General features: G+C 41.2%; 1 protein-coding gene across 1 annotated transcript in view; it reads right to left on the bottom strand.

Moving 5' to 3' along the window:
- Window positions 1-3434: 3434 nt before the first annotated feature.
- Window positions 3435-13033, bottom strand: part of PRKD1 (protein kinase D1) — a 178591-nt gene continuing 168992 nt past the window's right edge. Inside the window, exons 18-19 of the mRNA XM_030884929.2 lie at window positions 4813-4898; window positions 3435-3937 (exon numbers count right to left, since the gene is read on the bottom strand). Of these exons, the coding sequence (XP_030740789.2) occupies window positions 3719-3937; window positions 4813-4898 (305 nt within the window). The 3' untranslated portion in view covers window positions 3435-3718. The remainder of the gene's footprint in view (window positions 3938-4812; window positions 4899-13033) is intronic.

Raw genomic sequence — 13033 nt, 5'->3', positions numbered from 1 at the left:
AAGTCAAGCAAGAGCTTGAAGTACTTTTAAATATTCTTCTCTATCTGTTTAAAATTACTAATCATTGGAAAGATCAACTATTCTTCCTCAGTCCTCAGAAATGTACTTAAAAAAATTCTCATTTTATTTCTTTATTCTTTGTTCACGTGTCCAATTGCCACACATACTTATGTCTTCTAAAACCTACCCCATTTTCCCCCTTTCAGTTATATGGTACACCATTTTCATCCTGCCACAGAGAAACATAGTTCCTAGTGCCCATTGTATGTAGTCTGTAGTTCCAATGTTGGCGGTCTCTGCTCCCTTCAGTTGGCTTTCTCTTTAGGGTTATGCTTATGGGCTCTTACAGTTCGTCTTCCAGCCTTCTTGGTTGGATAGTGTGAAGACACTAGACTCACCCTTCTCATTAAACCCTGGCTTATCCTGACTAGATTGGGAAGATAATCGAAGGCTGGAATTTGCAATATTCTTTAAATCTTCAGGTATGGCTGCCTGGCTTTGGTGATCTTCCCTTCGGGAGCCTTCTTACCTTTTGGATATTAGGTGACTTTCAAGACAGAAAGGTTTCACTACTTTGAAACACGATGATAACTTCAGAATCAATAAGGCCAAATTAGAGCTCATGAGACTGTCATTTGCTTTTCACGTGTTTGTTGTTAAGAGTCAGTTCTGACTTATGACGTGCTTACCTGTAAGATTTCTCGGGTGGCAAATATCTCAGTTCTTGGCTTCGCAAGAGAAAGAATTCACTCCGAAGCCTGGTTTGTGATCCAAGTGAGTTTTTATAAATGAGGGAAGAAGTTTCAGGTTTTACAGTCTCACAAGAGTACACACTGTTTCGTCTGGGGTCTTAAAGGCTTGAAGGTAAACGAGCGGCCATCTAGCTCAGAAGCAACAAAGCCACATGGAAGAAGCACACCAGCCTGTGTGATCACGAGGTGCCAAAGGGATGTTATCAGGCATCATCAGAACAAAATATTATATATAGTGAATGAGGGGTGTGTGTGTGTGTGGAGTGGAGACTCAAAGCCCATTTGTAGGCAACTGGACATCCCTTTACAGAAGGGTCTCAGAGAGGAGATGAGCCAGTCGGTGCGATGTAGCAACGATGAAACATACAACTTTCCTCTAGTTCCTAAATGCTTCCTCTCCCCCACTAACATGATCTCAATTCTACCTTGAAAGTCTGGCTAGACCAGAGGATGTGTACTGGTACAGATAGGAACTGGAAACACTGGGAATCCAGGGCGGATGATCCCTTTAGGACCAGTGGTGTGAGTGGCGATACTAAGAGGGTAGAGGGAGGGTGGGTTTGAAAGGGGGAACCGATTACAAGGATCTACATGTGACCTCCTCCCTGGGGGACAGACAACAGAAAAGTGGGTGAAGGGAGATGTCGGACAGTGTAAGATATGACAAAATAATAATTTATAAATTATCCAGGGTTCATGAGAGAATGGGGATCCGGGAGAGAGGGGAAAAATGAGGAGCTATGCCAGGGGCTTAGCTGGAGAGCAAATGTTTTGAGAATGATGAGGGCAGTGAATGTACAAATGTGCTTCACACAATTGATGTATGTATGGATTGTGATAAGAGTTGTATGAGCCCCTAAGAAAACAAAAAGAGTACACACTGTTTCGGCACGCGTGCCAAACTGCACGTGAGCCACGCTGGGTCTCACCATTGCAAATGAGCAACCTCAAGAGGTGGCCACCCACACTGGGCCCTGAGACACAACTAAGAGGGGCGCAGAACAGGGGAGAGGAGGTCTGCTGCTACGGTATTTAAAGCCTCTGGCTGGGGAGGCGTGGCCGAAGGTATGGGCTGATTCCATTGGCTGCATCAAGCCCACCTGGCTCAGGGAGTAGGGGTAGCTGAATTGTAGCCTGCCCAATTAAAACGTGTTTAATGCTTGCCTGATTTCTTCCCAACCTCCTGTAGGGGACCTTCAGGCACGGAGAGGGACAACCTTGTCCCTATGCTGCTCCCTAACATATCTACTTGCATAACCAGGCAGAATGCTGCCCCACTGCACCCTCCTCATGGAGGCTGGTGTGGAAGGTCCACAGTGGCAGCTCTGTGTGGCAGCCCCATTCTCCTCCAAATGCTATAACCTCTCCGAACCTTAGTTTGACATCCTTAAAATGTTGGTAAGATAAGCAGCAAAAGTCTACTGTGATAAGCAGCTATGACAAATGAGAAGAGGCCAAGATACAGACCGGTACAGGAAGAGTAAGTGCCAAGAAGGTTTAAGGTTCACGAAGGGGTCCTGGAGGTTGCCCTCTACTGGCCTTGTTACTGGGAGGGAAGCTACCAGGTCAGGGTTCTTGGTCAGTCATGGTCTTTCCCAAAGGAGGCCCTGGAAACTTGCCGACTAACCACACACAGTGCTCCCACAACACTAAAAGTGTTCCTAAAAATCTAAAGCAGGCATCATGAAATGTCACCTGTGACATTCTGAAAACTCCAAATAAGATCTGTTCTACTTACAAAAAGCCTTCTTCTAGATGCCTCTCCACTGCGAACCCGGACTCAGTACTGGGAGATTTCTGCTGAGTCTCTGAGCTTTCCCATGGCTGTTGCTGTCTGCCCCCAGGTGCCACGAGTCTCAATCCCGTAAGCTTTGCTTCCTGTGACCTGCTCAAGTTCATTCACCACCGCAGATACAACGTGATTGCCAAAGCTTACCCGGAACCCCTCACTCTCTCTTGCTTCTGACAATTTTCCCCAACACAATGTCTGTGGTCAAGTGGTCTCAACCTCTACTATAACTATTTGCAAGGTCTAACTGGATGGGACGATCATTAAATAGTTACCACTCTGTAGGTTTCACAAGTTCTTAGGATTTCTCTTCGTTTTGTTGGCCCTCTACTTTACTTAGCATGTTTCTTAGGTAGATATCTCTTATAATCACTACTGTGAAGTAGACATCAACACAAATCATGGTCAGATGGACACACATTTTGAGAAGAATATTTATTTGTTATTGAAAATTACACAAAGGCAAAGGAAGCTCAGCTGCTGATTTTCCATAGCGCAGCAGGGAATTCATTGTATGGAAAGAGGAAATGCATATGGCGGTTTACAGTTCTAAGGCATTTAGGCTTAGGAGCAGTAGGCCCTGCGAGCCCAGGTGCATTCACTTGAGTTTAAATATCGGAGGCACACCAGACAGGCAGGCAAGAGACCAGAAACTCTGCATTTAAACCTTCATGCGTTTGAATATTCGGATAGTATATCTCTTCTCCCCCTCATCAATCAAGTTTTTGACATGAGTTTTGGAATTGTTCATAGAACACTGGTAATAATTTACTCTTCAAGAGTTACGTACATTGACAACACCAATGGGCCAGACGGAAGAGACTGATTTCATGGGCTGGTTCTCTCTCTTACCAAAAGGAGGCTCCAGTAAGAAAAACACTGATTTGCAAAGGCACAGTGGAGACAGGTTTAATGTATTAAATATAACATGAATCATTCACAATAACAAGTTTAGTGTTTCAGGGAACTTTTGTTAATACAACACAGTTGGTCACACAAAATACAAATGCTTCTGTTGATTTGTCTTGGCAACTCAGAGACATCAACAGTGCTAACAGTTTAACAGCTTTGTTCTCATCTGACAGAAAATAATGGCAGTTCTGCAAGGCAAATGTTAAACCTGACCGTATGTATTTATTAATTCCACAGTGTTTTGACAGATTAGAGAGGCTGGAACTCAGAGGATGCTGACACGCTCACTGAGGGCTTGCATCTCTGTTTCTTCTCTTTCGGGACTGTCACTGTGGCTAGCACTCAGATTGATCAGGTGTGCCGGGTACTGCAGCCCCTGCTCGCCTGCATACTGCTCCCACCGCGAGTCATCGCTTTCATGGGTGATGTAGCGTTCCCCAATTTTGCATTCCAGCTCCCGTAAATCTAGCCAAGTCTGATAATCCTAAAGCAGAAATGCTACAGCGTTACTGGAGAGATCATTAAAATTCAACATGCTCCTTCCTGAGCTGTTGATTCCCATAATCTATGAGTTGCCTTTTTCTCTTCCACTCTGACAACATTGTGTTTTTCATCAGTTCACCCTGAAGAGCCAGCATCAGCACCAAAGCCATCCTGTTTGCCTAACCTTTGCAAATACACATTGTTTATGTGGTGCCACGATTCAAAGAGGGGGCAATTAATACTTGCAGTCAAATGATTTGGAATTGGTATTTCTTTGATCATTAACACCTACATTTAGTAGTTCAGCGCAATATCGGTGTTGTTTATCTAACCTTTAAACTCACTGTACAAATAAGAAATATTTAAGAGAACACAATTATGCATATATCCCTTATATTTGGTATTGGTTTGTTCCATGAACAAAAGCCTAGGATTTAAAATTATAGCTTGCAAACGAGCACAGTCCATGACCAGATGGGCATCTATTTGGACATTTCATCAGGATCACACCTACAGATGCTTTGGAAATCTGGTCCTCTGAGTTCTGTTATGACCGCCCCCCCTCCACCCCATTTGTGTGTTTCTCCCCTGTCAAACTTTCGTGGTAGAAAGAGTGGTTTAGAAAGACTAAACTGCTATTAAATCCCAAGAAGTGGCATGCATTTAGAAAAGCAATTTGAAAAAAACAAGCAAATAAATAAAAAAAAAGCAATTTGCTCTTAAAACAGTATTTTAAAAACTATGCAAAATTATTTTATATATAATATCAAAGTTCTATAACTAGTTATAAGCTCATTCAACAGAAAAAAGTCTAATGACTGATTATACATGTATACATTTATATATATATATATATATATATTTTTTTTTTTTTACCTGTAGCCAGGGATGACTCAAGGTCTTATCCACACTATAACGTTTTCTCATTTTCACTTGCAGCAAATTATTAATAAGATCAATAGCTGAAAAACAATGATTAGTAGAAATAGATAAGATCTCTAGGATGTATGCACAGTTCATTTATAGTTTATTTCACATCTGCAAAAGAGCCCTGGTGGTTGAGTTGCTAACAGTTCACAGTCACCAGCTGCTCCTGGGGAGAAGAATGAGGCTTTCTCTTCCGGTAAAGAGTTCTATTCTGAAACCCACAGGGGCAGTCCTAGTCTCTCCGTTAGGGTCGCTATGAGTTGGAATCAAAACTCACTCCATGGCAGTGAGTTTGCTTGAGTATTTCATGCCGACAAGCACTAGAACCTGAAGGAGATCCCTCTTGAGAATTCTAAAACCTTGGCGGTCACTGTATTTTGGATCCTAAGGAATGCAAGTGGAAATAATTGTGGAGGAAGAAGTATCAAGAGTACATTGTGAGTGTGATGTGAATTTCTTAGTCTAGTCCTTGATATATATATATATATATATATTTAGAGTAGGAACTTGTTTAAATGTATGCCATTTAAATAGGCTTAGATTTATGGCTGGATGCAAAATATTTAAAATTTGTTAAAAATTATAACACACATAGTAGGCTTCACCATCTTGAAATAAATTACAAATATCAGAATACAATATTAACAAGGAATATACCACCATCAGTGACTCATGATAAATTTGACTCATAATAAATTTGAAGCACACAAACCAATGGTCCAAAGCAAAACAAAAAATAAAGACAAGCAGGGGGAAAAAAGTCAAACAGAATATCTTGATTCTGCCTTTAAAAATAATTGATGAATTCGAGTCGGACCAGTTTTCCCTATTTCCACAGAGGGTTTCAGATAGGAACCAAGCAGAGGTGTGGAGTTCAGAATGTTGCCTTTGATTGGACCCTCTAGACATGTAAGTTAGGAGGAAACCCTGATTCTTCTACTCATTTCCTCTGTAAAGCATCCTCGTTATGCATGACATGCTACAATTCTCACTTGACTTTTCTGTAATTTTATTTTTGGCTTAAGTCACATGTTTTAAAATGATTAATTCTATATTTACAATTTTAACCTTTTTCCCACAAGACTTTTCTTCTGTTATATTAACAATCCATATTCTCATTTATGAAAAAAAAAACCATACCATATATATTCGAGAATAAGCTGAGTTTGTAAGCACATTTTTATGCAGTTTTGGTGGTAAAATCAGGTGCCTTGGCAGATATTCGTGGAGGCTTATACTCGAGTATATATGGCAAAAGTTTTAATAAATAAAAATCACCTACTCTTCCATTTCCCAATAATACTCTTGTGAATACTTTATTGAATAACCTTTCAGATATATAAATGCATATGGTGGTATATAAATTCTATCATCCTACAACAAATGTTCATTGTATATGCCTGTGCCATAATTTGTAATGGCTTCACATTATGCTACTGAATGGAACATTTTAAAATATAATTACTTTCCTTATTGATTGTCATTTAGACAGTTTACACTTTTCACTATTCTGTATTGACCATGATATGATATAATACATATCTTACATATTTACATGCGCATACATAAAAGCATTTATTTATTCATCCAACAAATATTCACTGGGTAAATACCATGCCCCTGGCATTAATCAGCTTTGTTGTTGTCCTGTGCTGTCAAGATGGCTCTGACTCATAGGGACCCTATGGCCCAATACCCCCGGGATCTGCACCATCCTCACAGTTGTCCCTACGTTTGAGCTCATTGTTGCAGCCACAGTGTCAATCCATCTTGTAGTCTTCTTCTTTTTCACCCCCACCCCCAACTTTACCAAGCATGACGTCCTTCTCCAGGGACTGGTCTTTCCTGACAACATGTCTGAAATACATGAGACAAAGTCTCGACATCCTGGCCTCGGCAGAGCGTCCTGCCTGTACTTCATCCAAGACAGATCTGTTAGCTCCTTTGGAAGCCCAGGGTTCTTTCAATATTTTTCGCCAACATCATAGTTCAAATGTGTCCATTTTCCTTTGGTCGCCATTAATCAAAGTCCAATTTTCACATGGATATGAGGCAATTAAAAATACCATGGCTTGGGTCAGGTACACTTTAGTCCTCAAAGTAACATTCTTGCTTTCAACATTTTAGAGGTTTGGTGCAGCAGGTTTACCCAGTGCAGTGTGTTGTGTGATCTCATGACTGCTGCTTCCATGAGCAATGATTGTGGATCCAAGCAAGATGAAATCCCTGACAACTTCAGTCTTTTCTCCATTTTTCATGTTACCTATTTCTTTACACTGAGTTGTAATCCACACTGAAGGCTGCAATCCTTGATCCTCATCAGCAAGTGCTTCAGATCCTCTTTACAGTCAGCAAACAAGGGTGTACCCTATGTACACTGCAGATCATTCCTAAGGAGTCTTTCAATCCTGATACATTCTTCTTCATACACTCCAGCTTTTCACATTGTCTGCTCAGTATACAGATTGAATAGGTATACTGAGAGGATACAACCATGACACACACCTTCCTGATTTTAAGCCAGGCAGTCTTCCCTTGTTCTATTGGGGGGCAAAAATCGTAAAACTGCCTCGATACTGGTACAGGTTGCTTATGAGTACAATGAAGTGTTCTGGAATTTCCATTCTTCTCAAGGTTATCCATAGTTTGTTATGATCCACAGAGTCGACTGCCTTGGCATAGTCAATGAAACACAAGTAAGCATCATTCTGGTATTCTCTGCTTTCAGCCAAGATCCCCCTGACAGGAGACTTGATATCTCTTGTTCCACATCCTCTTCTGAATGTAGCTGGAACCTCTGACATTTCCCTATCCATGTACTGCTGCAACTTGTGTTGAATGATCTTCAGCAAATTTTACTTACATGCAATATTAATGGTAGTGCTCTATAATTTGAGCACTCTGTTGGGTTGCCTCTCTTTGGAATAGGCACGAATATGGATCTCTTCAGTCAGTTGCCCAAGTAACTGTCTTCCAAATTTCTTGGCATAGATGAGTGAGTGCGTCCAGTGCAGTGGTTCTCAACCTGTGGGTCATGACCCCTTTGGGGGTTGAACAACCCTTTCACAGGGGTCGCCCGATTCATAACAGTAGCAAAATTACAGTTATGAAGTAGCAGTGAAAATAAATTTATGGTTGGGGGGGTCACCACAACAGGAGGAACTGTATGAAAGGATCACAGCATTAGGAAGGTGGAGAACCACTGCCCCAGCATTTCATCAGCTTGTTGAAACAACTCAGTGGTATTCCATCAACTCCTTGAGCCTTGTTTTTGGCTAAGGGGTTCTGGTGTCACAGTGGTTAACCATTGGGCTGCTAATGCAAGGTCACAAGTTTGAAACCACCAACTACTCTGTAGGAAAAAGACAGGACTTTGACCCCTGCATAGAGTTCCGGTCTCAGAAACTCCCAGGAGTAGTTCTACCCTGTTCCATAGGATCCCTATGAATCAAAATTGACTCGATAGTAGTGAGTTTGGTTTTGGTTAATTCTTTCTGTGCAGTCTGGTCTTTTTTTCCTTGATATCATTGGCCCTTGCTCATATGCTTCCTCTTGAAAGGCTTGAATGTCAACTTGTGGTTTTTAGTACTGGGACTGTATTTTTCCATCTTTTTTGAATGCTTCCTGTATCATTCAATATTTTGCCTAAAGAATATTTCAATATTGCAACTCGAGGTTTGCATTTTTTCCTGAGTTCTTTTGGTTTCAGATATGCTGAGCATGATTTTCCTTTTATAGTTTCTAACTCTAGGTCTTTGCACATTTCATTATAACATGTTTCTTTGTCTTCTTGAGTTTCCCTTTGTCATTTGGTGTTCAGCTCTGACATCTTTAAGGCTGAGGAGTCACCCTATATTGCAAATACTTTTCACCATGGCTCTTGTCTCTTTAACTGTGTATATGGCTAAGTTTGTGGTATTTACGGGGCAGATTTTTATCCTATTTAAAGAAACTCTGGTAGTCTAGTGGGTTACATATTGGGCTGCTATCTCTAAGGTCCGCAGTTTGAAACTACTAGCCATTCCTGGAGAGAAAGGTGAGGTTTTCTACTGCTGTAAAAGAGTTAGTCTCAGAAACCCACAGCAGTGGTTCTACCTTGCTCTAAAGTGTTGCTTTGAATTGGAATAAACTGATGGCAGTGAGGATTTGGGCTTGTTTGTTTTTAATTCTACTTAAAATGTCTTCAAAAAAGAAGCCAGCCCTCAATGAGATGAACTGACACAATTGCTACAACAGCTGTCTCAAAGATAAAACTAATTGTGAGGATGTTGCAGGACCTGGCATGGTTTCATTGTAATGTTCATGGGGAAATTATCAGTTGGAATTGATTCTATAGCACTTAACCACAACAGCATCTTTACTTAAGATGTTTTCCCATATATGATATTATTACATAATACCTTTCAGAGGATGTGCCATGTTTTTAAACTCTTCCTCAGTATGATAAAGGTTTTACTTACATGGGTTTACCTTTTACTTTTGTTTCAAGTCTCAATCATTATGTACCTCAATTATTTTTCAATTCCCTAAAGCACAATCCCCATTTTTTCCATCTCCCCTATTTCTTATTTATTCTTGTATTTTCCAATCTTATGGCTTTAAAGCAGGCCAGTGTTCTCCCACTCCTAATGACCTTACAGGACAAAGTACAATCACCATTGTGAGTTTCCCTTTATAGGAGGAAAGCCTCATCTTTCTCTTTAAGAGTGGCTGGTGGCTTTGAACTGTTAACTTCATGGTTAGCCCAATTCTTAACCCACTATGTCACCAGTGCCCCTCAGGACTCTCTAATGTGATTAGCATTATACACATTTATGATAAGCCAAACTAATGCCAGAATCATACTTTCTCATCTTACTTAGGGTGGCCATAAATTCACCTAAATCTTTCATAATCTTTGCTTTTATCTTTTTTCCCATAAAAAGCTTTTTGAAATGTGTCAAAATTATGGAAGCAGTCACATTTTGTCAAAGGTAAACCTGACCCTTATATTACTTTTGTCATCATATTACTTGAACGATGAGTTTTTCTACCAAGACTTAGAATCATAGGTAGCTGAGAGTACAATGAGAATCAATTCCACACAAACCTAAAAAAAACAAATCAAACCCACTGCCTTTGAGTCAGTGCTGACTCATAGTGCCCCCTGGCCCCCTGTGGGTTCAAGAAGGGACTGTAACTCTTTACAGGAGTAGAAAGCCCAGACTTTCTCCCTCAGAGCTGTCAGCGCTTCCAAACTTCCAGTGCTTCCAAACTGCTGACCATGCAGATCGCACCCCAACATATAACCCCTATACCACCAGGACTCCTACAAAAACCTTATATGAATCTGAAAATGCAGACTGTCACATGAATGGAGAGGCAACTAGGCACCTAGGTGGCCTCATTCAATGAGAACACATCAGAATTCTCATTATGTAAAAAAAACCAACAACCCCAAAACTGATTTCCAGTCTTTGAGTAATCTAGAATTGGATTTCTCTGATGTAAAAAATCCCAAGTAATTCCTGAAGAGCTATAGAATCAAACGTTTTTTGAATAGAGAAATTAAATGTAACGGCCTACATTTTAATGCCTTAAATGCCTCTATCATCTGACCTTAACTAGGATTCCAAGGAAACCCAGTACTTAGTGCACTTTCAGACTCCAAGCCTGCCTGCTCTGAGAGCTTTGAAAGTACATTCTCCCAGTGGGCTGGCTATTGGGAATGTGTTTGACGATATCCATTCATCTGATTGACTAACTGGTGAGTAAAGTGCAACTTCTATTCTTGCTGCTATGAAGCCACACAGAAAAAAATGGTGGACGAGGGGTGAAGGGAAAGCTTACGTGCTACTACAAGCATTACACTTCCCCAGACACCGCTGGAGATAAGCAAACAATATGAATCCACGCATCCTGCTTTGAATCCTATGGTTAGGAATGTAGGAATACGGGACCGCAGCAAAAGGTTTGGTTTGTGCCCAAATGGGCCCCCACGGTAAATCACACTTCCTAAGAGGGATGGAAGTACTGCCAGGGAAAAACTGGAAGTGTCAAAGTGAATGCAGTAAGTGAAGATGAAAAAAATAAATGTTCTGTTGAATGAAACGGACGATCATAGTCTGAATGCTGCCACAGTAGCCGAGCCTCCTGGATAAGCATATCAAGACGGTGCTCAGCATTTCCAGGAAAATATCAGTATATATGTATAGGAGCCCCGGGGTGTAGTGGTTCCAATGGACTGCCAACCGCAGGGTCAGAAGTTTGAAACCACCAGCTGCTCCTTATGAGAAAAATAGGCTTTTTCACTCCTGTAATGAGTTACAGTCTTGAAAACACCCAGGGGCAGTCCTACCCTGTTCTATAGGTTTGCTGAAGTAGAATCGACTCATTGTCAGTGTTGGTTTTTGCTTGTTTTCTTGGTGTGTCTATAGAGATACATATATACATAATGAGTTGTGTGTGGACAATATCTATAAGAAACTGGGATCTCTAAAAGAAGAGATACTAACTGAAGTCATATGATTACAATAGGCCCAGGAGTGAGAACGACCCTTGGGCTCACAATAAAGCACACAGTTCTATGACTGGGAGGCAGTTCAGTACTGAATGAACATTATAAGCACTTGATTTCTATCATCAAGTAATACTCCACAGTAATTTCCCTTTTCAGTAACAGAAATTGGCTATTGGTGGTATTAAAAAATTAGAAACAATTATTCATTAAATGTTGAAATCTGGAGTTAAATGTTGGGATTTAACTAGTGATGTTGGGGTGCTAGTGATGAAAGGGTTCATGACTCATGTTTGAGACGCACCATTCAACTTGCTCCTTCTTCCAGAACTGTTAAAATTGCTTTGTCTTTATCAAGTCTCTCATTGATGCAACATTAACTGCGCCATCCAAATGGCTTTCACTAAATCCATTATTAATTTTTTAATGGTGGTAAACATATACATCACAAAACATTTTCCACTTTAACAATTATCCAGTTTTAAAACAAAGTGTTTCTGAAGTCATTCTGTTTCCTTTCACAATGCCCTTGTTTGGACCATCTAAAGAAGTCTATGTTCCCCATGTGACTACATGTGTGTGTGAGCGGGGGTAGCTTGACTTCCTCTAGCTTCCGTGGGAGAAGGAAAATCAACTCCACACTTGCCTAAGAGGTAGGTGACCAGATTTTAACACTGGTAAAGCGGGACACCACTGATAAAACTCATATTCTGGCAAAATAGCCACATGGCCGCCAAAAACTGTATACCCTAGCTTGTCGTGCATTCTTTCCAAAAATCGGGACTATTTTAAAACGCCGCAGGACGTGGGAAAATTTGTTAAAAATCTGGACTGTCCTGCCAAAAGCGGGACCTCTGGTCACCTTACCTAAGAGGCTTGTCACAAGGTAGATGTTGGGTATGCTTCCACTCTCCATCTGCCTTTGCCCTGTGCTGACACCTCCTATCGATATTCTACCCCTTGGATGGGCTTGATAATTCATTACAGGGGCCACATAGAACTTACAAAAAAGACAATTACTAGGGCTTATTATGGAAGTTAGTGAGTTACCACAAGTTAGGAACGGAGCCCTGATGGTGGAGTGGTTACTCCCGGGGCTGCAATCCACATGATCAGAAAGATGGGGCTTTCTCCTCCTGTGAACAATGATGGGCTCAGAAACACACAGGGGGGTCACTATGAGTCAGGATCAGAAAACATCCAGGATACAATCCTTTCGTCGACAGTGTCTATCATCAGCTATGCCAGAGGCAGGGTCCTTGGTCTCTCAGACACTAAACACAGGTCCATTGGTCTCTGCCCTGCTTGGTCAAGTCTTCTAAAGGAAGTTTAGCATGATGAGTGCCCAAAGGGTATGCCACTCTGCAAACCAGCCTCTTGCTGGAAGGCACTCCAATTACTCCTTCTGTGGACAGGAAACCTCATGGTCTTGGTGCCGCTTCTCTGCTCTTTTCCATAGTCTCAATGGCACAGCCTCTGATTCCTTTGTTGGCTCTGCAACTTGGGGCAGGTAAAGGCTCTTCTTTCCTGATCATCGCAGAATTCCTCTTCCTATTTCTGAAATGGTTATTGGTGGTATAAACCGACAAGTCCCTGCATTAGACTCCTCTCCACCTTGTTTGTATGCTCATAGCCAGTCATTGGGTGACGTTGCAAAGACTGGATAGAGGAGCC

The sequence above is a fragment of the Echinops telfairi genome, unplaced genomic scaffold, assembly GCF_000313985.2.
Source record: "Echinops telfairi isolate 266 unplaced genomic scaffold, ASM31398v2 ScPeMD7_18;HRSCAF=68, whole genome shotgun sequence".
In the NCBI taxonomy this organism is placed as follows: domain Eukaryota; kingdom Metazoa; phylum Chordata; class Mammalia; order Afrosoricida; family Tenrecidae; genus Echinops; species Echinops telfairi.
Note: the sequence above shows the minus strand (reverse complement) of the source record. Positions and strands in the feature narration are given on the sequence as shown.